General features: G+C 42.1%; 1 protein-coding gene and 1 pseudogene across 15 annotated transcripts in view; one reads left to right on the plus strand and one right to left on the minus strand.

Annotated features, from left to right (window-relative positions):
• The window catches only part of Tulp4 (tubby like protein 4), a 134,385-nt gene that overhangs the window by 19,758 nt on the left and 89,986 nt on the right, over positions 1 to 24,641 (plus strand). For 10 of the 15 annotated variants that reach the window (XM_030250031.1, XM_030250033.1, XM_006523248.4 and 7 more), the window contains one exon: positions 11,201 to 13,146. The exons of 4 other annotated variants lie outside the window; for them this stretch is intronic. In XM_030250031.1, coding sequence (XP_030105891.1) covers positions 12,895 to 13,146 — 252 coding nt within the window. In that variant the 5' untranslated portion in view covers positions 11,201 to 12,894. Of the gene's footprint in view, positions 1 to 11,200; positions 13,147 to 24,641 lie in introns of those variants that run through there. One more of the 15 variants, NM_054040.3, reaches the window with a different exon arrangement.
• Positions 5,670 to 6,595, minus strand: Gm15590 (predicted gene 15590; annotated as a pseudogene).

A 24,641-nucleotide genomic window follows, 5' to 3' on the forward strand; every position in this document is an offset into this window, starting at 1 on the left:
ATTTAAGCTTTCTGTGTAAGAATGACAGTTGATACTCTAGTTGATGGAATGAAGAGACAAGGCCTTCTGTAAGGCTCTGAGGAGTGTTAGCATTTGACCAGTGGGTGTGGGCTGAGAAATAAGGGGAAGAGTTCATTGTCACAGAGGTTGGGGGGCTCATTTCATGAGAACTAGACACGCGAATGGCCTGTAGGTGGGCATGGCCAACCACCTAAGGGACCCACTCGAGGGCTTTGGACACAGTAACTCTCCTGGATGTCTTTGGTTTTTGTGAGAGATGGTTTAGTGTGAAATTTTTTAGTGAGAAATCTTTTTTGTCCTTTTCCTCCTTTCTTCTGGAGCTGAGGAACCCAAGGCCTTGTGCTTGCTAGGCAAGCACTCTACCACTCAGCTAAATCCCCAACCCCTTGTGAGAAATTCTAAATGTTGTCTGAGGAAGGGTTATTAGACGATACAAATTTCAACTAGAGAACAGATAGAAATTTGGTAGTGGCTTGGCTTGTAGTATTTGGAATGCATCTCTTGAAGAGAAAAACTACATTAAAGCTTTGCCTATTAAGCTAAGACAAAAATACGTGAAAATTATGTAACCTGAGAATCTGTGATGTGTCCAGAGGGTGTTCTGCACTGTTAGAGATGTACCCACTTCCCCCGGGATCTGGGGAGACTTCATATTTTTTTCCTTTTTTTGGGGGTGGTGGTGATTTGAGACAGGGTTTCTCTGTGTAGCTTTGGCTGTCCTGGAAATCACTTTGTAGACCAGGCTGGCCTCGAACTCAGAAATCTCCCAAGTGCTGGGATTAAAGGCTTGTGCCATCATGCCCGGTGAGACTTCATATTTTCAATGTTCACCAGTTAAGTAAAAACAGAATGGATTATGAGGTTTAGCAGCAAATAGCAGCAACTTCGAGCCCTAATAAGCCCATATAAAAACCACACAATCCAGCTATTATAAGCTATAAGCCTAGATTGGGCAGATCTAGCATTCTACTAACTTATTCCTTGGCTATGGTTAAGCTATAGCTATCCCTTTGCTAGGTGCAGTTTCCTGGCCACGTGGTTCTGCTCCATCCTAGCTTCCTCCTCCCTGCTGCTCCTCCCCCTCCCCCCAAACCTCCCATCCCACCTTTCCCCTGCACTGTCCAGTCACAGGCTCTAGCCTTTATTGACAGGTTAAAATGGGAGAAGGTTCACATAAGATCACCTGAGTACAAGATAGATTGCTCGTTGGGGCAACCCTTCTTGAGGAAGCAGAATTAACATCAGAATACAATCACCTTCAGGACAACCCACAACAATGAGGGACTGATTTCATGATGACTTGCGATAACACAGAATAAATTAATACTGTGCATTTAGTACCTTGTAGTTTTTAAGGCTATTAGTTTGTTCAAATCATCTTTACAAAGGTTGTCATCTTTGATCTTTGTAGTAGTTTTCAAAAACTATTTCAATTTTATGTATCCCTGAGTGTATTTATGTACATCACATGTATGCAGGAACCTATATAGGTCAGAAGTGTTGGATCCCCTGAACTAGAGTTGTAGACATAGTTAGCCACCATGGGTGTCAGGAACCAAACTTGGGTTTTCTACAAGAAAATGTATTCTTAACTGCTGAACCATCTCTCCAGCCCTCTGATCTTTGTAGTAGTCTTGATCCAGGGCAGAGCAAGCAGTCTTTATGCAGATGAGAAAGTAGACTACTGCTGAAGTATGTACAGTCCAGAGCTCCAGGGGATTGTTCAGAACTATCTTTGGATTCTTTGCCCATATCACTTTCTTGTCTCTCTTTTTAAAAACTTGTTTGCCCCCCTGGTTCTTAGCTCATCGCAAAGTCTTCAAATATTCTAGTTACATGAAGCTTTAGCATTTCACATCAAATGTAGAATGGTAATGTAAGGGATCATGATTTGCCAAAGAATGATACCCCAGATTTAAATAGTATGTAAAGGGAAAGAGTGTTTTATTTTGCAGAAGTCCAGCATGCTGGGGTCACCCATTACCAAGATAGAGAGACAGACAATCATGTGAGCTTGCAGGCCTGACTTAAAGCACATTAGGGAATTCCAGGGTAGGTGAGCTTTCTCTTACTCTGTATCTGGGCATTCCAGAGCAGTTACATACGGGGACTGGAAGCTGTTGCTGAGGAATTCCTGGGTAGGTGAGCTTTATCTTACTCTATCTCTAGGCGTTCCAGAGCTGTTACTGGAGCCTGGGGGTTGGAGCCTGGTTTTTTTTTTTTTTTTTTTCTAGTAACTGACTTGCCTGGGCTTGCTTAGACTTGCCCAGTTCTTAGGCCGAGTTTCCTGGTCTGCCAATTTGAAGCCTGTCCTGAGATCAGCCTGTCTCCTCCCTCTCAGTAAAAACAGAGATGGATAGCTTTGTGGTGACTGATGCTTGAGCTTCATTGTTTTGTACTGTTATCAATGATTTTTATCAGTTTAAGCATGGAAAAATAGCAAAACCTCACATTTCTATTACTTTCCTTTTCTTTGGTGGGCTTTGGGTGGAACACTGGCTTGAGTTGGCTAAGTACACGCTGTTGTTATGCCCAGTGGACACGTGTCTGTCCTCACTAGCATAATGCTTACATATAGCATTCTCTTGAATTTTGTCCTCTCACTTTTCATAATTACAATCAAGACCATAAATAGTTCTGTGCTTATGAAATTTAAAGCTTGACACAAGTATTTTTCTTGTCTTTATATTTCTGTTGTTGATTAATTTATTTTTGAAACAGTTTCCTGTAGACTATGCAGGCCTCTCAAATTCATGATGCTCTTGCCTCAACCTCCAGAGTGCTGGGGTTACAGGTATATGTCACCAAGCCTGGCATTTTATGTAATGTTCATAATTCTTTTTTGGAAAAAAATTAGTTTTATGATGTGTTATATTGTTGATAAATATATGTTGATAAATAATAAATAATACATTTATAAAATATACTATTTTAACCATTTCCAGTATATAATTCAGCGATACTATGTTCACAGTACTGCACAGATGCCCTACCGTGCAATACTATAATTTTATTAAAATTGGAACTGAATACTGTTAACCTCCTCCAGATTCATTCTGGGTACTTCACGTTAGTGATTGCCCATACATGTTTAACAGTTTGTGACTGGCTTTTCAAGTTTAGCATGGTGTTCTCAGAGCTTATGTTGTACCATGTGCCAGAATTCCCTACCTTAAGGTTGGAGAGTGACTGTTTATGTATGAACCATATTATGTTCCATCATCCATTATTAGCAGGCACTCCATAGTTAGAGTTTGTGAAAACAGGTGATTGTCTTCAAGTAAATACATCATAGGATAGTTGGAAGACATGCTTGCCTTTATTCAGGTTGGTGTGTCATCATGCCATACTCAGTTGGAAAAGCAAAGCCCTTCTCATCTATGTAGAATGATCAAAGCTAGATTCTTCCACTTCCCTTTGAGACGGTTACTACACTAAGTGGGAGGATAGAATCCAGAATGCCCACAGTTGGATTTCTGGTCCTCTGCCATGCCTAGTAGTGGCCATCTGTGAGCCTTGCAGATGACAGGGGATTTCACTGCTTTTCTGAGGCTGTCTGTATTGATTTCCATCATCTCGTCGTGGACCACTCCAGTTAACTGCAGTGCTGCTTCCCCTCCCCTTGTCCCTCTGCTGTCACTGGTATAAGAAAGCTTGCTGGAGTTAAAGCTTCTCTGTGGCTTGTGGCATAGCTAGCCCTTGTCTAATGAGGTAGTTGGTCGAGGAGTGTGCTTGCTTGGCTGAATCAAGGCTCTTCGGTATTTTTCTGTAAGGCTGATCTTATCTACTATGTTTGTCTTAGTAATTTATAAGGCCCATCCATGGTCTCTTTGTTTTCTGCATCATCTTCTTTTATTCCTGATCATTTTAGTGGGAAATTGGGAGGGATTAGTAAACACACTGGCTAATTTGTCACCTTGAACTTACTCTTGTTTTACTCTCTTTGTTCCTTCCACTACTATAACAAAACTCTAGACTGAGTAATTGAAAAATAGAAATGTATTGTTCCCATTGCTGGACTTGAGGAGTCCTGGTGTCTAGGGAGCGCTGTGCCTTGTAGTATCTTTATATTGTGAAAAGGACAAGGAAACTTGTTGGAGCCTGTGTCATGAGGATGAAGAGTCATGGCAGAATCACTTCCCAAGGTGCCTACCTCTTAAACTTTTAGAGGTAGGTTTATTTTATGTGTATTAGTGTTTTGCCTGCATGTACATCTGTGTACCATGCGCATGCCTGGTACTCTTGGGAGGTTAGAGGAGAGCATCAAATGTCTTGAATCTGGAGTTACGGATGTTGGTGAGCTGGGAATTGAAGCTAGCTCTCCTGAAGGAATAAGTGCTCTTAACTGTTGAGCCATCTTCTCAGTCCAAGGTTCCATAGTATCACACTGAGTATTAAGGACTTACAACAATTTAGGGGACAGACAAAAGGTGACTTAGACTTTAGCAGTTGTATTTTCCAATCTTACTTAACTCTCTTAATATGTTTTCATTAAATTCTTTTATCTATTAATTATACATGTAGATAAAGGTGATTTTAGGTACTTCCTACTTTTGTATGACTTTTCACCTTGTGATAATATACCAACTGGAATTTGGGATGATACTGAATAGCACATTTTGTGAGCATCTTTGGTTGATTCTTAGTTTTATCTTTGCCAGTGTTGATTTTAATCACTTTCTCCATTTTGCCAAATTATTTTCTGGAAAGGCGAACCAGAACTGGAGAATAATTGTCCACACCCACAGTGTGCTGAGTGACCATGAGTGCAGGCCACACCCACAGTGTGCTGAGTGACCGTGAGTGCAGGGAAGCTACTTCCAGATCTGTGGCATTGTCATTTTAAAGTAAATTCCCTTTGGCTGTTGGTTATTTCTCTTTGAGTGTCGTTTTGTGCTTTATTTTTAAAAAATCCAGTGGCATGCATCATACAGAGTGGATTTATCAGTAAATATTAAGAATCAGACATAACCTCTATTTTAACTAAATTAGGTTTCATACAATAGCCCATAAACAAAAGAGACCTCAAAACATGATGCCTTAATGATTTAGAATCTAAAAATGACCCAGCTCCTAACTGCCACTCTTGAGATTTCACCATTTTCTCCCTTTAAGTCATTTGTTATTTCCTCTAGATATTTTGGAGCCTGAGAACAGTCAGATTTGATCTTGATTCATTTTTATTCTCATCAAATAATCACATGGCCTTTCCTATTTCACAACCACATGGGTGCGGAGTGGAAATGACTATTGTTCATCTTGGCAGTGTAGTTCAGTGGAAAAGTATGGGTATTGGCGTGAGATGTCGAATTTTACTTCTGTTACTCATAGACTGGTGAGTTCTGAAAACCTCACTTAAAATCTTTGAGCCTTGATGTGTTTGTAAAGTGGTTGTGTTATCTGTAGGAGATTGTGAAGGTGAAGGTGATGCAGAAATCCTTAGATCTTGCTCAGCTTCTGCTTCAGTAATTCACCATCATATTAAGGCCATCCAGGAAGAAGTGTTATGTCTTGTATTTTAGTTGGAATTGGAGTAGTCCTTCCTTTCTGCATTATTCTGTACCCTACGTTTAGAATAGAGCAGAGTGAATAGTCTTCGAATATCCTTTTATTTTAGTCCAGAGTTTATTTATTTATTTATTTATTTATTTTTTTTTTTTGCTGTCTCAAAAAGCTTTATTTTTACTTGGTCCAAGACTTGACAGAGGCTCCAGGGCGGTTACAAAGCTGCCTAGTGGCTTGAGAGGTTCATTCAGGTGGAGGTCCCAGGGCGGGCTGGTGCAGAGCAGAGGGGGGAGCCCCTTGGAAGGCACAGAGGCCTCCTAGTCGTGCTTGAGAGTGAGGCGCTCAAAGAGATACTCGCCCAGAGATCCCTGGGGTGCGCCAGTCTGCGCTGGTTGTGGCCCTGCCACCCTGCGGAGGTTGGTCAGATGGTTGCCCATCTTCTTGATGAGTTTCACCTCCTTATCCAGATAGTGGCTTTCCAGGAAGTCACAGAGATGAGGGTCCGCGCGGGCAGAACCCAGGGCATGCAGATCCAAGAGGGCCTGATTCAGGTTCTTCTCCATGGCCAAGGCAGATTCCATGGCCTCCTGGGTTTTACCCCATTCATCTTGAGATGGCTTCTGCACATCCTGGAAGAGTGCACGGCCCCCGCGATCGTTCTGAAACTCGAGGAGACGCTCCGCGCCCTCGCGCTTCTCCTCGGCCAATTCGCGGAAGAAGTGGCCTACGCCCTCCAGAGCCATGTCATCCCGATCAAAAAAGAAGCCCAGAGAGAGGTAGGTGTAGGAGGCCCGCAGGTGCAAGTTGACCAGGCGGTTCACGGCAGCTTCCACCTCGGTGGAATAATTCTGACGAATCTGAGAGGTCATGGCTGATCCGGAGTAGGAGCTAACCGCGAAGAGACGGTGCAGACTGGTCCTAGGAGCCGAAGGCAGCGAGGAGATGGTCCCGGAGGCTGCGACTGGAGAGACTTGTAAAGGCGGCTGGAAGCGAGTACAGTGGGAATCCCCGGGTCTGTTCCGTTCAAACACTGTTGAAGCAAGACACAGATCCACGGGACCTCCAAGGCGCTGCTCCTAGTCCAGAGTTTATAAATGGTAGAATGCCTATAAAGTAACAATAGCAATGTCCAACATTTACTGCAGCCAGGCAATTATTTGTAATGCTTTCATATGTTTGTTTTACTGTTCTCACTCCCTAGAGAATAGAGTCACAGAAAGATCCAGTTGGGGAGCCTGAGAAGCAGGTCACTGCCCAGTGGGTCTGGCTGCTGATGTGTAGGGTGATCAGCCCAATCTGAAAATAGCTCGTCAGCTTCTGGCTTTTTCAGATTAGGGGCCTCTGACTATGCGAGGGTCTGGAAAGCATTGACCTCTCAGCCTGAGACACTCTGATCTCAGCTTGGACGAGGCCCACCTGCCCAGCCACTGCCCAGCTGCTGCTTCTCTGTGGTCAGGCAGCCTCTCCAGGACCCACTGTTTATTTGAAGCCTTTTCTTATTTCCTTCATTCTTTAAGCCCATTCTGTTGCTTATAGATCTAGATGTGGAAAAAAAAAAAGTTAAAATGATTATGAAGTTAGAGTCTGACATAAAGCATTGTTTCTATTAAGTATGTTATTCTAATCCATAGCATTGAGGTTTTTCTAACTTAAGTAATATAATTTGATTTTTCTTTTCTTTCCTTGAAATTTCTCCCTAGTCCTGGCCACTTTTTAAAATAATGTGTGTTTGCTCACATGTATGTGCATGTACCACAAGTGTGCCTATGTGTACACAAACCAGAATAGTGTGTCCTATTTAGTGTGTCCTATAGTTGCACACATTTGTGAGTTGACTTGTGGGTACCAGAACTTGAACCCAAGTCCTCTGCAAGAGCAGCCAGAGTTCTTAATTACTAACCATCTCTCCATCCTACCTCCAGTCTTAACACTAGGTTTTAACTTTTTCTAATTAAGGCAAAAACCAAAGTCAGTGAAGTTTTCTTGTTTGGCCCAGGTTTTTCTTTGCTTTACTGTTGCTACACTGCCTGTGCTACTAGGCACACAGTTGCATCAAGATTCTCTCAGCTCTGCCTTGAGTACTTGTTGGCTAATGTTTGTGGCATTGATCTTTTCATAGAGAAGTTAGTTTGCCTGTCTTCTCCCACCGTGCTGGTGCCACTGGATCAGGGCCTAGACTCCACTGACCTGATCGTTCCCAGTGCCAGCTCAGCCTGTGCTTATGATGGTTGCCCAGCTCGGGAAACATTTCCTCTTTAAGTCTGCGGTGGTTGTTCTCATTTATTCTTAGACTCCATAGCTGCATCTTCCACCTTTACCTGCTGTGGAAAGTTAGAGTTTACCACTAGATCCGTGTTGCCGCTCTAGAATCAGTGGGACATGTCTTTCGGTAGAGGCATGTGAAAGGTAGTTTAAATATGTAATTGAATAACAACAGCAAGCAATAGTAAGTAAGCTGAGTCAGCTCACTCCTCCCCACTACACCAGGGAGAAGCATAGCAGACAGTCCAAGAACAGGTCCATGTTCTGAAGAAACTGAGGTCACAGGATTCTTGTTTTGTTTTCTTGGAGTGTTCTCACAAGCACTGGGACTTCTTCTCCCACAGGTTCATTCCTGGACTGTCTTCCGACCCACCTGTTTCTCCATCCTCATCCTTGCTTTTGTGGCTAACTTGTTTATGTCTCTGATCTGTACCTTTCTGGAAGCTTGGATTCAAGCGCTCTTAGATACTTGACAGACCAGATGGAACGCACTTCACAAACTGTTTGAGCCCCCAGCCCATTCTTGTTTCTTCTGGTTACTGCTTCACCTTCCTGGGAATTACTTGCAGTAATGGAACTAGCTGGGAACTTCCTAAGTGCTGAATGTTGCCTGGAGAGTTAGCAGGAACTGGACTGGGAGCAGAGCTTAGTGCTGGTTCTTACTGCGCTATATGGTAGATGGCTCCACTCTCTTCCCAGAAGCCCTCTGGGCCGCAGACCATGCTGGGCACTTGGCCCTGGCTTGACCTGAAATTTAGTATTTGAATCTCTGTCCCCAGAAATTAGGTTTCAAACCTGGGACAAATGGCTGAGGTGCCTATTAACATATTAAAGCACACCTGGCTTCAGTGTTCTCCCTGCATCCCTCAGTCCCACCCTGTTATTGGGTCCTCCTAGCTGCCTTACCCAATCCCCTACCCTAAATTTGTCCAGCCCAGGGGCTGGGCTGCTTGTCCTCCTGCTGCTCTTCCCTATGTAATCCAACCATTTTGTCTCCTCTTTGGGCTTCCTAGATGCTGCCACCCGTTCTCGCCTCTCCCTTCCACTCTCTCCTCAGTCCAGGCTGGACTCTCCTTTTTATCTACAATAATCTTTCTCCTCCTCTACACCTGGGACCAGTCATGTCTCCTCCACCTCCCCAACTCAATTAGTCTCTAAGTCAGAAAGAAAACCTGAGCTCCTGCTCCTTTGTAACAAGCTAACTGTGAGGCGTTTGCTGGACGGACGACAGTTAGACAGATGGGTGGGCTGTGTGCTTAACCTTCTAAGTAACTAGGGAGTCAGCATTCATGCTAGTCAAGAGAATTGTGTATTTCTTATATATTCTATTTTTTCTCCTTATACTTACCAACTTGTAAGTTTGTTGTTGAGAGTTGACCTCAGTGTAGATTTTCATTAGAGGGTTAGTGTAACAGTGATTTTAATTGGTAGCAAAACCAGTTTAATATGAACACATTAAAAAAAAAAAGAAGTCTTTTCTTGTCATTGTTGGTTGGTTTGCTTTTTGAGACAGGGTCTCTCTGTGTAGCCCTGGCTGTCCTGGCACTCACTCACTCTGGACAGGCTGAGCTCCAGCTCACAGAGCTCTGCCTGCCTCTGTGTTGGGATTAAAGGCGTGTGCCACCAACTCCTGGCAGGAAGCCTTACATTGAAATATCAGAATAATTAAAGCTGTGCCAAGTCCAGGACATGATATTATTTTTTAAGGCCTTAAATCATTTTAAAGTATATTTTTAAATGGTCATTTAGTTTCTTTTCCTTCCTGATTATTTAAAATGTTCTTTGCCTTACTTCACTATGAATTCATATTCTTAGCTTTTGAAACAAATAAGAATTTTAGTTTTTCTTATGAAGGTCATTTGTTGGCTAGTTTTAGGTCAGTTTGATACAACCTAGGGTCATCTAAAAAGAGAGAACCTCAATTGAGAAAATGCTTTCTGTGTTGGGCAGTGGTAGTGCACACCTTTAATCCCAGCACTTGGTAGGCAGAAGCAGATGACTCTCTTGAGTTTGAAGCCAGCCTACCTCAAACTCTACCTACCTCTGATCTACAGAGTTAGTTTCAGGACAGCTAGGGCTACACAGAAAAACTCTGTCTCAAAACTGGAAAAGAAAAAAGAAAAGAAAATGCCTCCATAATCTGCTTGTAGGACAATAGTTTCTGGGGACAGAGATCCAAATTTCAGGTCAAGCAAGTGCTGAGTGCCCACAGAGGTCTGCTGCTCTGAGAGCTGGGAAAAGTGAGGAAGTCCGCCATGGAGCTCACAATCTTAATTTTCTTAATTAATATCTAACCCATTGTGGATGGTGCTATCCCTGGGCTGGTAGTCCTAAATTCTGTAAGAAAGCAGGCTGTGCAAGCCCGTAAGCAGCGCCTCTGCATCAGCTCCTGCCTCTGGGTTCCTGCCTGTGTGAGCTCCTGTCCTGACTGCCTTCAGTGATGAAGTACACTGTGGAAGTGTGAGCCAAATAAACCCTTTCTCCCCAACTTGCTTTTGGTCATGGTGTTTCATTATAGCACTAGTGATCCTAAGGAGGACAGTTGTGAAGATAATCTGGCATTAAAAGACTCCTTCTATTGCAGTTACACTTCTCTGAGTCTTGATAGAAGTGACAGTTTGATCACTGTTGTCTGCAAATTGGTGCAAATAGCAACACAGGGAAGACAGCAAAGAATGATCCAGTGTAGTGGTTCTCACTGTGTGTGTGGATGTTCTTTCAGAGTGTTGACTAAGACTATCTCCATATAAGTATTTACATTAGAGTTCATAACCATAGCAAAATTATGACTATGAAGTAGCAATGAAAATAATTTTATGCTTGGGGGGGGGTCACTACAAAATGAGAACTTCTGTTAAGGGGTTGCAGCGTCAAGGAGGTTGAGAAGCACTGATGTAGGAGTCTGTAGCTAGTAGAAAGGTCGAAGGCTGAGTAAACAGCTATCCTTCCTCAAGGTGTGGCCGGCCGGCAGGAACAAGGGATAGCCTTCAATGATGGAGAACACAGACAAAACCCTACAAGTCTATTAGCTTTTCTGGGCTTCTCTTGAGTTTCACTTTTGAGAAAGCTTGTTCAAGTTTTCAATAAGGGAATGTACCATATTGAGAGCCCAGAGTTTTAGAAAGGACAGTGCAATGTCATCGACAGGTTTAATGTGATAGTATGTGGCAGAGACTCTTTCTGTTACGTTTTCTTAAGTTCATATTCATTCGCTACCTGAATTTTACAATCAGTTATTACAATCAGTGGCTTTATCAGATAGTTGTAATGTAAAAGTCTTTAGTTTCAGGTACAGTGCTTATTTATTAGAACTTTGATTTGCTACTTTAAAATATATATACACACACACATGCATATATACATATATATATACACACACACACATATCCTCTTTTTTGTCGTTGTTTTACAGAGTTGTAAGAGTCCATCCAGGACCTTCCAGTCATGAATAATCTGATGGCTCCTGAATTAACCGGGAAAACAAACATATCAAGTGCCATTTGAAGACTCTGTCTATCTATGTAAAACCTTTTCTGCACATAGAAGCTTTTCCATAAGAAGACATTCTGAATTTTGCAACTGATGAAGATTAAGCATCAGCTGGAGCACCTTTCCACTGTTGGGGTTGGGAGTCTGTGGAGAACAGTCTGTCACTAATGTCAGATTTTCCTTACAGTGTTCATAAACAAAAGCCAGTTTGCAAAAGAAAAAATTGCACAGATTAACCCTAAAGAATAGCTCCAGTGTAAAGCAGGGGCAGACCTTAAAACTCTGAACCGGAGCTCAGTGACTTTTCCTGTGGTTGTAGCAGGAGTGAGGGGACTGATCTGAAAGGAACAGATTCCTTTGTGTCTTCAGCTATCGGAAGTTTTTTATTTATTGTTTATCTTTTTTCTTTTCTGCATATATATGCCATTTTAAAATACTAATTGGAACTGTCAGTTACAAAATAAATATCAAGAAAAGCCTTTTTTGGTCCAAAGGTGTGAACAGGCTTGCAGGTGAACAGGAAGACATCTTTGGTAAAGCTTGGACCGGTCTTGGGAGATGGTGCATCTTGGAGGGCTCTGCTACACGCCTAGGTGGCTGGTTTAAAGGCTTGCATCGCAGACGGAGACTAATTAATAGACACAGTTCTAAGATTGCTTTTTCATTAACATAGAAACTAGAGAAAGGAGAAACAGAAGCCTGCAGCCTAGTCTGTGTAAGCAAGAAGTAGGACCAAACTGAGGAAACTACTTGGTCCATTTAGATAGCAGTTTATTCATACTCAGTGACCCGCAGGCCTCCACCTCTGCTTGAGGGAAGGGCTTTGCTCCAGTCTCTGTGGCACTGAGGGTGGTTCCAGCCCATGGAGGAGTCATTCTAGGAAGCCCTGTGTTCCTAGGGACACAGGGCCAGGCTTTGAGACAGGAAGCTTCTGGCTGTGAGCAGTGGGGGAAAGAGTGATTTTCTTGTTAAAGCTTTGACCATTGTCTGCATGAGCTCTGGTGTGACTTTGCACGTTAGTGTGCCTTTCCCCTTATGCAACCTTTTCCAGCTTACAGCAGAAACTTGCCGAGTTCAGAAAACGTGCCAGAGGGTGGCTTCAGAGGGAAGATGATCTTGTGTGATCAGTCTCTGCACTTGAACTATTGAATAGAGAAATCCAGCTAGAGGAATTCTTACCGCCTTAAGTTACTTGAAATCTATGTGTTTGTAACCCTTTGTCTCTGGAATTACATTACAAAAAAAACTGGAATCTCAGGCTGAGAATAACGAGGCTGAGTAAAAGCGAAGAGAACTGCCTCTTCATCATCACTTACTAACAGCTCTTTCTCCAAAGGATTGGTGTGGTTTCCCGCTAAGAACTTGAAAATGAGAACGGACCCTGTGTATTTTTAGGCATTACCTTTCTTCGCCGACTGACGTCTTTTATAGAGGAGTTTTTTCACTATGCATTTGGTGGAGCTTTATAAGCTATTGACCTAATTGGACTCTAGATCAGTTGTAACTAAAGGAGAAAAAAACAAACCAACGGAACCCAACCACAAAAATAAGCCAATAAAAGAACTTGGTTTGAAATTCCTCAGTACTTTTAAAGTGAAATACTTCATTGAAAAAAGTATGTATGCAGCAGTGGAACATGGGCCTGTGCTTTGCAGCGATTCCAACATCCTCTGCCTGTCCTGGAAGGGGCGTGTTCCCAAGAGTGAGAAGGAGAAACCTGTGTGCAGAAGGCGCTACTATGAAGAGGGATGGTTGGCCACAGGCAATGGGCGAGGTGTGGTGGGAGTGACTTTCACCTCGAGTCACTGTCGCAGAGATAGGAGTACACCACAGAGAATAAACTTCAACCTGCGAGGCCACAACAGTGAGGTGAGTTCTACTCTGTTTGCATTTTCTGTGGTCATTTCTAGTGTTCTTCTTGAGCCTCCTTCCTGGCCCCAATCTTTATTGCAGTTTCTTAGACTTCGTGGTAGTGAGACTTGGTACTGTAAATTCTGTCTCCTGTGTGCTGCCAAGAAAGATATTAAGGTGAGCACAGTTCATAGTGCCCTGTCCTTTCATAAGTAAGTCACTCATCCCCTCTTTCCATTTTCTTCTTCCCTCCTGAGAGTTGCTGCCGCTTCTCTGAAGGGAACAACTGTTGGGGGATGCCCAGTGTGGGGTAGGTGCAGGGCTTTCTGATTAGGGTGAGAGAATCACACTAGATAACCCTAGCCTGCTTTGTAGTTTTCTGGCTTGTGTGATGAAGTGTATGTTCTATTCCATCCTTACGGCTCAGTGTGAAAATCAGAGTGGTGTTGCCTCTTTCCCTCAGTGTTCAGCCAGTGTGTTTCTGGGCTGATAGCTTAACATCTAACCTGTATCTTGGAGGTAAAAGAATTCATTAATTTGTCATGATCTATGATGTTTTCACACTGTGTAGGCTCTATTGTAATGTTTTGTGTGTTCTATACAAAATCTGTACACAGGTTCTTCTGGACTTCTAAAGCCCCATTCTATGTGAAGTTTATTGTACTATTTGTTGAGGAATGCTTAAGTGCTAACTGCTGTGTTTGAAAGAAGACCTTGGCTGATAGTTTCTTGCTGAGTGTTTATTTGTATAACATCATGAGCATATGCTTCACTGTTCAGTAGCTTATTTGAGTTTTTCTTATGAGGAATCTGTGATGATTTCAGGTATCTTAAAATGTCATTAGATGAGCCGGGCGGTGGTGGCACACACCTTTAATCCCAGCACTCGGGAGGCAGAGGCAGGCGGATTTCTGAGTTCGAGGACAGCCTGGTCTACAGAGTGAGTTCCAGGACAGCCAGGGCTACACAGAGAAACCCTGTCTCAAAAAACAAAACAAAAAAACCAAAACAAACAAAACAAATAAAGCAAGAATATTTTTGGTATATGTGTCTTAATCTATTTAAGCCACTATGACTAAATTTGGTAGCTTATGAAGAATGCTGACTTGTTTCCCACAGTTCTGGAGGTCGGTCTGAAGTCTGGGTTGCCAATTTATAGGGTTCTGTGAAGATGTACACTGATGATTATTCGGAACAGGGTGAGAAGTCCTCTGGAATCTCCAGTGAGGATACCAGTCCCATTCATGAGGCCTCTGCTCCCATGACTTAATCCTTTTATTAAAGGCCATGTCTTTAGATTATGTTTCAACTTAGTAGTTTAGGGAGGACCTCAGCATTCATATTTAGCAATATAACTTACTGTCTTACATTTAAACTCCCACCTAATCAATTATGGAATATTCCAGTACTTGCAGGTACCTGTGGTTTCCTTCTCAGATTTTGCACTCATCTTAGTCCATTCTTGCTGCTGTAATAAAATATCTTATATCGGGTAGTTTATAAATAACATAAATTTATTGTTCATAATTATGAAAACTTAGATTCCCAGATCAAGGCTCTAGCAGGTTCACTGTACATGCCGGAGAACTTCTCTCCACTTCATAGAGGCCCCTTGGTGTACTGCCCGTCAGGTCTCTGATGGAGGTGCCTCTGTGCTTGAGTAAGGTGTGCCCTCACTGAAGGCCAGCCCGTGTTCTTCAGTGTGTGCTCTGTCAGACTTTGCCCATGTACTCACTATAATCTCCGAGGTTCATCCCTGTTGTATACATCGTTAGGCTGTTCTTTTAAACTGGTGTTATTTTCCATAGATACAAGTACACACTTTGTCCATTCTGTTGATGAACATTTGAATTTTGGATTCCTTCCAGTTTTTGGCTCTTATGACTGCTGTGAACATTCATGTACAGTGCATAACTTTTGGTAGAGATGTGCACTCACAAAGTGGAATTTCTGAGTCATAGCATTGGCATGTGTTTAAAAGTAAAAATTGCCAAATAGTTTCCCAATGTGGTTATACCATTTTATACCCCACCATCAGAATAGGAAAGTTTCCGTTGTAAAGCCAGGTTGGGATTCTGCTTGTCAGTGTGAGTTTAATTTATTAAAACTTCCTTGTGAGTTGGAACTTTTCTTACTAAAAATACAATTTCAGGAATTTTATATATGTGTGTGTGTATAATATTTTTTATTAATTCTTAGAAATGTTATACAATGTACTTTGAAGAATTATATTTTACAGATACTTTCAAACTTACTACAATGGGGACACAAAACAAATATCTCACAGAAGCATAATTTGGTTACTGTTTTAAAAGATACGTAATAAGATTGGTATGAATCTCCACACAGTGTAGTCTGCTCCCACAGATCTCTCAGTCTGGGTAACATGGTCTATTCATGCAGGTTTTTGGGATTGTAGGACAAGGCTTTTGGATCCTGTACTGGCTGGTTTTGTGTGTCAGCTTGACTCAAGCTAGTCATCCGAGAGGCAGGAGCCTCAGTTGAGAAAATGCCTCTGAGATCCAGCCTTGTGGGACTGAGCAACTACTAATTTCTAGGTTTAATATAGAAGCTTGCACAATTTAAAAAGAAAGGTGTCAAAGAAACCAGCCTCCTCGCAGATCAGTATGTAGAACGTTCAGCTCTTCCAGCAACATGTCTAACTTCATGCTGTCATTCTTCCCGCCATAATGATAATGGACTAAACCTCTGAAACTGTAAGCCAACCCTAATTAAATGTTTTTCTTTATCAGAATTTTGTCAAAAATTTTGTTTACTAAAAGATGGCCTAACTGAAAAGGAGTTGGGGGTGCTTGATATCCCTTGGCTTAGTGTTGATAAAGGAAAATGTCAGATTCAAGGAAATCGCAGTGCTAGAGTGCTGTGTAAAACCTAGTCCTCCACAGTGGGAAGCCCAGAAGATGCGCCCTTCATGAATCCCATGGTACTACCCACAGATCACTGGTTGAGAGAATGCCTTACATGGGCATGTGGTCCAAGTGGTAGATCAGACTGCACAGCAGCCCTCCCCCGTGCTTTTGAGGGTTTACAGAGTGTACGTTTCCAGAGGAAGTCCATGGTAGGGAATTCTCAGATTTCCCAAGAGTTATTAAGGTATAAAAGTCATTTGTACTTCTTCTTCCCTTTTTAAACCTACTGCACAGTGTGCATCACAATTCCAGAAAGGACAGGAATGTCTGGATCATGAGAACAATCTTTTAAGTTCAGTTTTATGGCTCTGTCATGCTCTGTGGTGAAGACTCGAACCAGACTCCTGCTCTGCACAAGGATAACAGAAGATCTGAAAACACTTTGTTGTTGATTTCTTTCAAAACATGGTTTCTTTGTGTAGCCTTGGCTGGCTTGAAACTTGTTCTATACACCTCAAACTCACAGTTTTTTTTTTTTTTTTTTTTAGCTGTTAGGTTAGCATACACACAAGATGAAGGGTTTTACTATGGCACTGAAAACTTTTTTTTTTAAAGATTTATTTATTTATTATGTAAGTACACTGTAGCTGTCTTCAGACACACCAGAAGAGGGTGTCAGATCTCATTACGGATGGTTGTGAGCTACCATGTGGTTGCTGGGATTTGAACTCCGGACCTTTGGAAGAGCAGTCGGGTACTCTTACCCACTGAGCCATCTCACCAGCCCCTGAAAACTTTTAGAAGTATTTTGCAGTATTTAATATTTAGTAATGTATACACTAATTTAACTAAGCAACTCCATTCCGTACTGAAGCCAGCAAAGCCCACAGAGTTTTTGTCTCTTAGAGTTTCTTGATAGTTACTGATGCTCTTCCCACTTGTTCTTTTGGTTCAGGGGTCAGAAGCACTCACTGCACCACCGCTGCCCTGTGCGCCCTGTGGAGCCCACAGTGGAAGGAGGGGAGTACTGCTCCCAGAAGGTGTCCACTGAAGCACATGCTCCTACATGTACATGTATGATAATAGATCTTCAAACACTGCCACAGTTAACTCTACCGCCTTCCTTTATAAGGCCATGCCTGAAGACGTGTGTGTGTGTGTGTGTGTGTGTGTGTGTGATAGCTGTCGTACTGGGCTAATCACTATCGAGTGCTGTAGAAAGTTGGAGAATGATATCTGTGAACCTATGTCTTCAGAGAAGCTTTCTCGGCAAGTCAGAGAATGAGTTATATACCTTGAGCTGATTTTAATGGCTGAACTATTTGAAGGTCCATGCAGAGTTGGACCCTGCAAGGCTTTGGCTAGACAGTGATGAAACAGGAACTGTTTGGGCCTAGATGACTTGGGTATCACAGTGGCTACCATTCAGGTGGGTATAATGTGGCTGATGACAATTGACCGATGTGCTCATAGTTCTTCATGTGTTCTATGTTCATTAGTTTTTAACCCTTATAACTACTCCCTATGACTTAGTATTTACCTTCCTATACAGTCTAAGGTCGTGCAGCTCAGAGATTAGACATCTTCCTTAAGGCCACAGAGCTAGATGATGACAGACTTGGGATTTGAATTTATTTCTGTGTGTTTTTCCTGCTATATGAAATAAGGTAAAATGAGACACTGTAGTGAGCAGAGAGATAGTGATGGTTGTGAATGGCAGTAACAAGGGCCTTGGACAGTTAAGTGAAATGCCGGAGAATAGGGGGGCAAGGCTGGTGTCAGGCACACGCAGCGAAAGAGCAGTAGGAGCAGTTGTTTGTTGGAGGGAAAAGTCATCATTTTCAGAGAGAAAAGGTTCAGAAAGCAGATGTGAATCAGAGATTAGTATTCTGTCTAGTGCGTTTATCTCCAGAATGATCCCATCTGTTGCGTGTGGTTCAAGTGTCCTGACTTTGTCCCCGGAGCCCTCCACCTGGGAATCATTTGTGCATTTCAATTAGAGTTGCCCAGTGGCCTGCTGCCCTCTGATTTCCAGAATTTCTTTTTGTAACCACACTCTTGGGTGTTCCCTTTGTTTCTACTTCATTTGGAGTCTAGTGTCTTTTACTTTCTAGTATTTTGAAAATAGTAAAATTTAAGATTTTGTATTACTGAACTGTTTGAATTCTCTGTGTGTGTTTGCATGTATTATCTAGGTGTAGAAGCCAGAAGTTACTCCCAAGTTTCATCCTTAGAGAGCTGTCCACCTTGGTTTTAGAGACAGGGTCTCACATACTAGATTAGGCTGGCTGGCCAGCAAGCCCCAGAAATCCTATGCTTGTGCTTCTCTGGTGCAGGGGTTATAGCACACCTGCCCCCCTCTTCCTCCTTCCTTTTTTTTTTTTTCCTTCCTCTCTTTTCCTTGTTTATTCTAAAAACACGGGTTCTCAGATGCACTGTCAGCCTGTGGTAGGGAGTAGGGACTGGAGACCTCAGCATCAAAGGTGACAGTGGAAGAAGCCATTTGCAGAGGACTGGAAACCTCTCCCCACCAGTTGCTGATGTAACCAACCAAAGAAAGGCCCACTGCTGTGCACACAGTGGGAGAGGAAGGCCCTGTGAAAATGACCTGTAAAGGGAGTTGGGCAGTATGGTCTTTTCTCAGGTCACTAGCTAACTCTAATTCTTGGAGTGTTTTTGTCCTTGTTTATAAACTGTTTCTACAGATATCTTTGTGTCCCTGGTGCATTTCCCTGCTCTGGGACACAAGAACCTAGAGAGATATGGGTGAGTTTCCCCAACACTCTCTGGTTTGTTGCTGCAACAATTCTTAGGGTTTTCTTCATTTGCATTTTGCATTTCCTTGGGTGGCTAGAAAGTGGAGCTAGTGAGGTCCTCTGGTGAGTGCTTACAGAGGAGAGGAGTGTGAGCTGAGAGGACTACAATAGCTGGAGGCTGGGGGGTGGCTGAGGGGTACAGGGTCCACTGAGAAGGGCTAGGCTGCTGTCAGTTCCACCCTTAGTTTGGGGTTCTGAGGATATTGGGGACCTAGTGCATGTTGCTTTCTTGCCTGTAAGGCACTCCTGAGTATGTATTGTAGGAAGCTTGTGCAACTGCTTGCTTCTCGAGACAGCAGAACCTGACCTGCGGCCTCCAGTGTACATAGAACTGTTAGTAGACATTTCAGCGAGGAGCCCTTTAGGACTACATGCCAAAGTGGATCCTTAGTCCAGTTGGTGGTGGTGTCATATTTTATGACGTGGTGGTGGTGGTGGCTTTGTTTTATTCTATTTTTGGTCCAGAAGTCAAAGCTGCCCAGGGATGAGCAGAGGATGGGCAGGTCTAAGGGAGCCTGTGAGAATTCACTGTGCCATAGTATAGTATTTCCAGTAGAGTTACCCACACACTTGACTCTGAGCTTCCAAACCAAACATCTGTGCTTGCCTCAGACAGCACTGCTGTGTGTGCCTGTTGTGCCTTCCGGCACCTAGGTCTGCTTTCCCTTCCTCATGGTTGCTGTTTTAGGGATCACCTAGTGGCATATGTTGACTTTCCACTTGGCCTAGTTAGATTTGATCTTCTAAAATACAAGAGAAACTCTGTCTTAGAGACCTCTCTTTATCCTGAAGTGCTTCCAGTTCAAGGCATCCTCTCTTCTCCCTTGTAATGCACTTATCTAACAATGTATAAACTGTTAAATTCGTTCCCTCCTTCCCTCCCTCCCTCTCTGCCTCCCTCCCTCCCTTGACAAGGTCTCTCTACATAGCCCTATCTGTCCTGGAACTCATGATGTACACCAAGCTGGGCTGGAACTCCCAGAGATCCTACTGCCTCTGCCTCCCCAGTGCTGGGATTAAAAGCATGTGCCACCACCGCAGCCCTGCAACAGGTTGGATTCTTTGGATTACAAAAATAGGTTTTCCCCCCTACTTGAGTATTGTTATAGTTTGCTTATTTTGCTAAAAACATGACAAATGTAATGAGCACAAGCAGCTCGAGGAGGAAAGCATTTCCTTGCCGTACACGTCTGCGGCACAGTGCATCATGGAGGTGAGTCGGGGCATGAACCTGAAGGCAGGAACTGAAGCTGAGGCCAGGCCCATCAGCTCAGGGATGGTACAAGCCATAGTGGTTTGGGCCTTTCTCTATCAGCAGTCCAAGAAGATGTCCCCCAGACACGCCCATAGACCAGGCTGTTGGAAGCATTTCCTTAAGTGAGATCTCATCCCAGATATGTACAGGTTTGTGTCAAGTTGACAAAACGACGACAGATCCCCAGAAAGCTGAATTCACATGTCTACCATGAAAAAAGAAAAGACAGCAAGCAGAAACCTATGATGAGATTGAAAGTACAATCGAAGCAGCCAGCTTCCTGTCTTTGGGTGACTCAGTTGCCCTTTGCCTGTGCTCCTAACACTGCCCTCTCCTCCTCTGAGTTGCACAGTACAGCCAGCTTACCTGAGTGAGCTTCTTGTTATTTGATCTGCATATCTTTTCTTTAAACCGTTTTCTGTTTCTTGGTCTATTATAGATAGTTCCTTAGGCTAGTCACTCCTTTGCGGTTCTTGTTGATATACATCAGCAGATGAATGCATAAGAAAAATGTGGCACATACAAAGTGAAAAATGATTCAGCTCTAAGGAAAAATGAAATTTGCAGGAAAATGAATGGACTTATAAGTATGTTAATAGAAATAAATGACCCAGCCTCAAAAAAAAAAAAAAAAAGACATCATCTGTTTTCTCCCGTATCGGACCCTGAGCTTGTAAGGGATGTCTCTCTTTAAGAGCAAAGTTGTTTGTTTTCCCTTTTCTTTTCAAATATCCAGCTCCCCCTTTTTCCTACCTTGCGAGTTTCAGTCCCTGTTCTGCTGCGCAGGCCGACCTCTAACTCTGCAGCCTCCAAGTCGCCAGCATCGCAGGTGTGGACCACTGCGCTTGGCCTCCGCATCTGTGTGCATTTAGGAATTTTGGTTACTTTATCTTGTTTATATTTTATTTTAATTAATTTATTAACTTTTGGTGCCAGAGATTGGACTAGAGCTTTGTACATGCTGTGCACTTACCACTGTATGATATCTCAAATGTCTCAACTTTTATTTATAAGTTGTTAATAGCTAGGTATGGCTATAAAATACTCTTGTAATATGAGCATTCAGGAGGAAGAGGCAAAAATATGAGTTTGAGGTCAGCCTGGGTTACATAAGACCCTGCCTCAAAAATAACATTAGTCTTTGTGTACTGGGGACTTTGTGCATTAGTCCTTTATCTTTGGCATATATAACAAGTATTTCTCTTAATATTTTATATAATTTTGTCTTTACTTACTGCATCATCTCCTATAAAAATGCATATTAATTTTTTTTTTACATTGTCAAATGTGGTAGGCTTTATTGCCCAATTTTGAATCAGAGTTGGAAAGGCCTGCTTTAGTCTTTGGTCATCCTACCCTGAATGCATACGGTCTCATTTGCTCTTGGAAGCTAAGCAGAATCGGGCCTGACTAGTATGTGGATGGGATAAAGTCTATTTTAAATGTGGGTTATAGAAGAATTCATGCATATCTACTTGTAGCTTATAAGTAGACTCAAGAGTACTGCTGGTAAGAAAGTCAACATATACTTTGTACTCATTAGAGAATCTTGTATCTGTGGCTTCCTTATAGCAAGTACTAATTAAGCATGCTCAGACATGCCAGGCAACCTGTCTTAAAACTCTTCTATACATAGCTGAACTAAAGAACAGAGAGATTACCATTTAGGTCCTTGGAATTTTAATTAGTGAGATAATTGTGAATATACATCTTTTAAAAATTTCATTAGTTTCTCAGTGTAGCCCATAAGGCTGGTCACTCATTTTGAGAGTCTTGACAGTTGATTTGGTCACTTTGTTTAAGATAGTGTCTTCTTGAGTCCACTATTTTGAGTAGATTCCAATACAAGGCTCCTTAGTGTTATAGAGTTTCATTTCATTGCAGAACTGTTATTTGAAGTGAGAGATTATATGTTATAAACCTTAAGTTGCTCTCTGTAATTCATGTTAAGGAGACAGTACAGTAATGAGAAATACAAATACAATATTTAAATACAAATATGTTTTGCTGTTAGAGATTGTATGAAAGACGGTCTCTACCCTACCACCTATTAATGTGTTATCTAGAGGGAAGGAAGGAGAGAGTGACCCTCTGCAACTGAAATTGAAAATAATATTGAGTCACTTATTTGCAGTTTTAGAAGATGCACAGTTTGCTGGGTGTGGTATCTCACATCTTTAATCCTAGCACTTGGGAGGTAGAGGCAAGCAGGTCTCTTAGTTCAAAACCAGCTGGCCTATATAGAGAGCTCCAAAATAGCCAGATAGCTATACAGAGACTCTCATCCATCTGTCTGTCTGTCATCCCCATTATGATCAGGGAACCAGTAGGAAGGCAGGTTGGTTTTATTGCAGTTGTTAGAGGTACTGGACTGGTGACTTTATGTCACCTCCTTTCCGAGTTGTAGCTTAATCTTTTAGTGAGATGGTGTTTAAGAACTTTACCAACTTTCAGGTTCTGTATTCCAGTATCTTCTACTTCCTGATTACAATTCCTAGAAAGGCTAGACTATTGGCTGTTTATTTTTTTCCTTTAAAATTAAATATATTTGTGAATATTCTTGGTCTTCAGAGTCTCTATCAGGTAAGTTGCTTACTATAGGGTATGTTTGATACAGAATGGATTAGCTAAAACTGAGGATTGCTTCTCATGGATCTGTGCCTGCAACTTGAAAGACATGTTTAAAACGTTCAACGTCTTCACACATTATTCTTGTGCCATTGTAATATCTTTGCCAAGTTAATGTTCAGCTTATATCATGTCTACTAGTTTAAGTCTGAAGAATAGACAATCTAATTATTAAAAATCCATTCTCAACTTGGAGGACATTTACTGGGAACACTAGAGACTTGTTAACCGTTAACTTATTTTCTTCTATGGGAAAAAAGAGCCATTTTCGTTTTTAAATATATGGACCAAGGCTGGGCATATGGTGTTGTGCACCTGTAAACTCAGGACTTGGGAGGAGTTTACAGAAAGATGCAGGCCCACCTGATTGACGCAAGACCCCTTCTCAATACTCTCCTTTCTCCTCAAACCAAAAAATAAACAAATGGGGGGGGGGGAGGTAGCTTAGAGCCAGATGCCTTTTGAGGCAGCCCCATCGTTGTAAGTTCCTGTGGTGCTGTAGCAGTCAGCTGGCAGCAGAGACTTGGCTTAATCAGAAAGGAAAGGCCAGTACTTTAAGTAATGTGAAATGCATTAAAATTGCAAGGATTTATAACTTCTATTAACAGAAAGTTTCTTCTCTGTAGTAGCTTTATGCTTAAAAAGTTGATTTTTTTTTCATGTTTTTTTTCTAATAAATGCATTATGATTGTTTTAACATTACATTTTTAATTTTAAAAGTTTTGAGATTTTACGAGTATTATGTGCATATTACTACTATTATTGAAATAAAATTGTGTATGTAAATATTTTGATCCAAAACAATTTACAACTTGTTTAAAAGAATAGCTTCTTATATGTCAACATTCCCCTACCTGCCCTGGTGTTGAGGTGAAGAAGGTGAACACAGATTTTGTTAATTATAATGTATGTTATTACAGCACAACCACTCAGATTGGTTCAGATAACTCATAAAAAGAATAATTGGCTCATGGAAGTGTTTACAAACACCCAAGGATGTCAGGTTTGAAACAACAGCACGTGGTATCTCTCTTGCTGTCTTCTGCATGATAGCTTTTTTTTCTTAGGCTGATTCAGTGTGATTGCACTTGGGCAGCAGCCTCCTGGTTTGTTTGTGCTTTAGGTTTTTTGTTTTTTTGTTTTTTTCGAGACAGGGTTTCTCTGTATAGCCCTGACTGTCCTGGAACTCACTTTGTAGACCAGGCTGGCCTCGAACTCAGAAATCCGCCTGCCTTTGCCTCTGCCTCCCAAGTGCTGGGATTAAAGGAGTGCGCCACCACGCTCAGCTTTTTAAGACAGAGTTTCTCTGTGTAACCCTTGCTGTCCTGGAATTCACTCTGTAGCCCATTCTGGCCTCAAACTCACAGAGTTCCACCTGCCTCTGCCTCCCAAGTGCTGGGATGGATTACAGGCTTTTGTCACTACTGCCAGGCTTCCTCATTGGCTACTTATAGATCAAAACATAAAAGCCAACCATATTTTCCCCAATAAAAGTATTGGGCTTGAGTCGTATTATGTTATGTTTGTCATGGGACCAGACTTGAACTATTTGATGATCCCAGGAAGGCAGTGCTCTAATTGGTCAGGGTAGATAGCTTGAATCGTTCCTCTGAAAGCACATAAACCAAGTATACGGGATGATGGTTTCCTGCAGGCCTGTCAAGAATCTGCATTAGAATCAAGGAATGATTAGAGTGGGTGTCCAGAATAGTATTTGTTTGCCTATGCCTTTATGTAGTCCACAACCTATCAGAGGAAGACAAAATTTAGCCAGTAGTAACAACAGGGTTATTGCTGATTTAGGTGGACTGAAATGCAAATCAGACTTGGAAATGAAATGAATGACATTCAGAAATGGACACTTAAAAAGCATAGGCTTAAAGGTAGTAGTAGCATGGTTGGTAAATATGGCATTGCGGTTAATCTTCCTAATGTTCTTATTGG

The sequence above is a fragment of the Mus musculus genome, chromosome 17 (assembly GCF_000001635.26).
Source record: "Mus musculus strain C57BL/6J chromosome 17, GRCm38.p6 C57BL/6J".
NCBI classification, from domain to species: domain Eukaryota; kingdom Metazoa; phylum Chordata; class Mammalia; order Rodentia; family Muridae; genus Mus; species Mus musculus.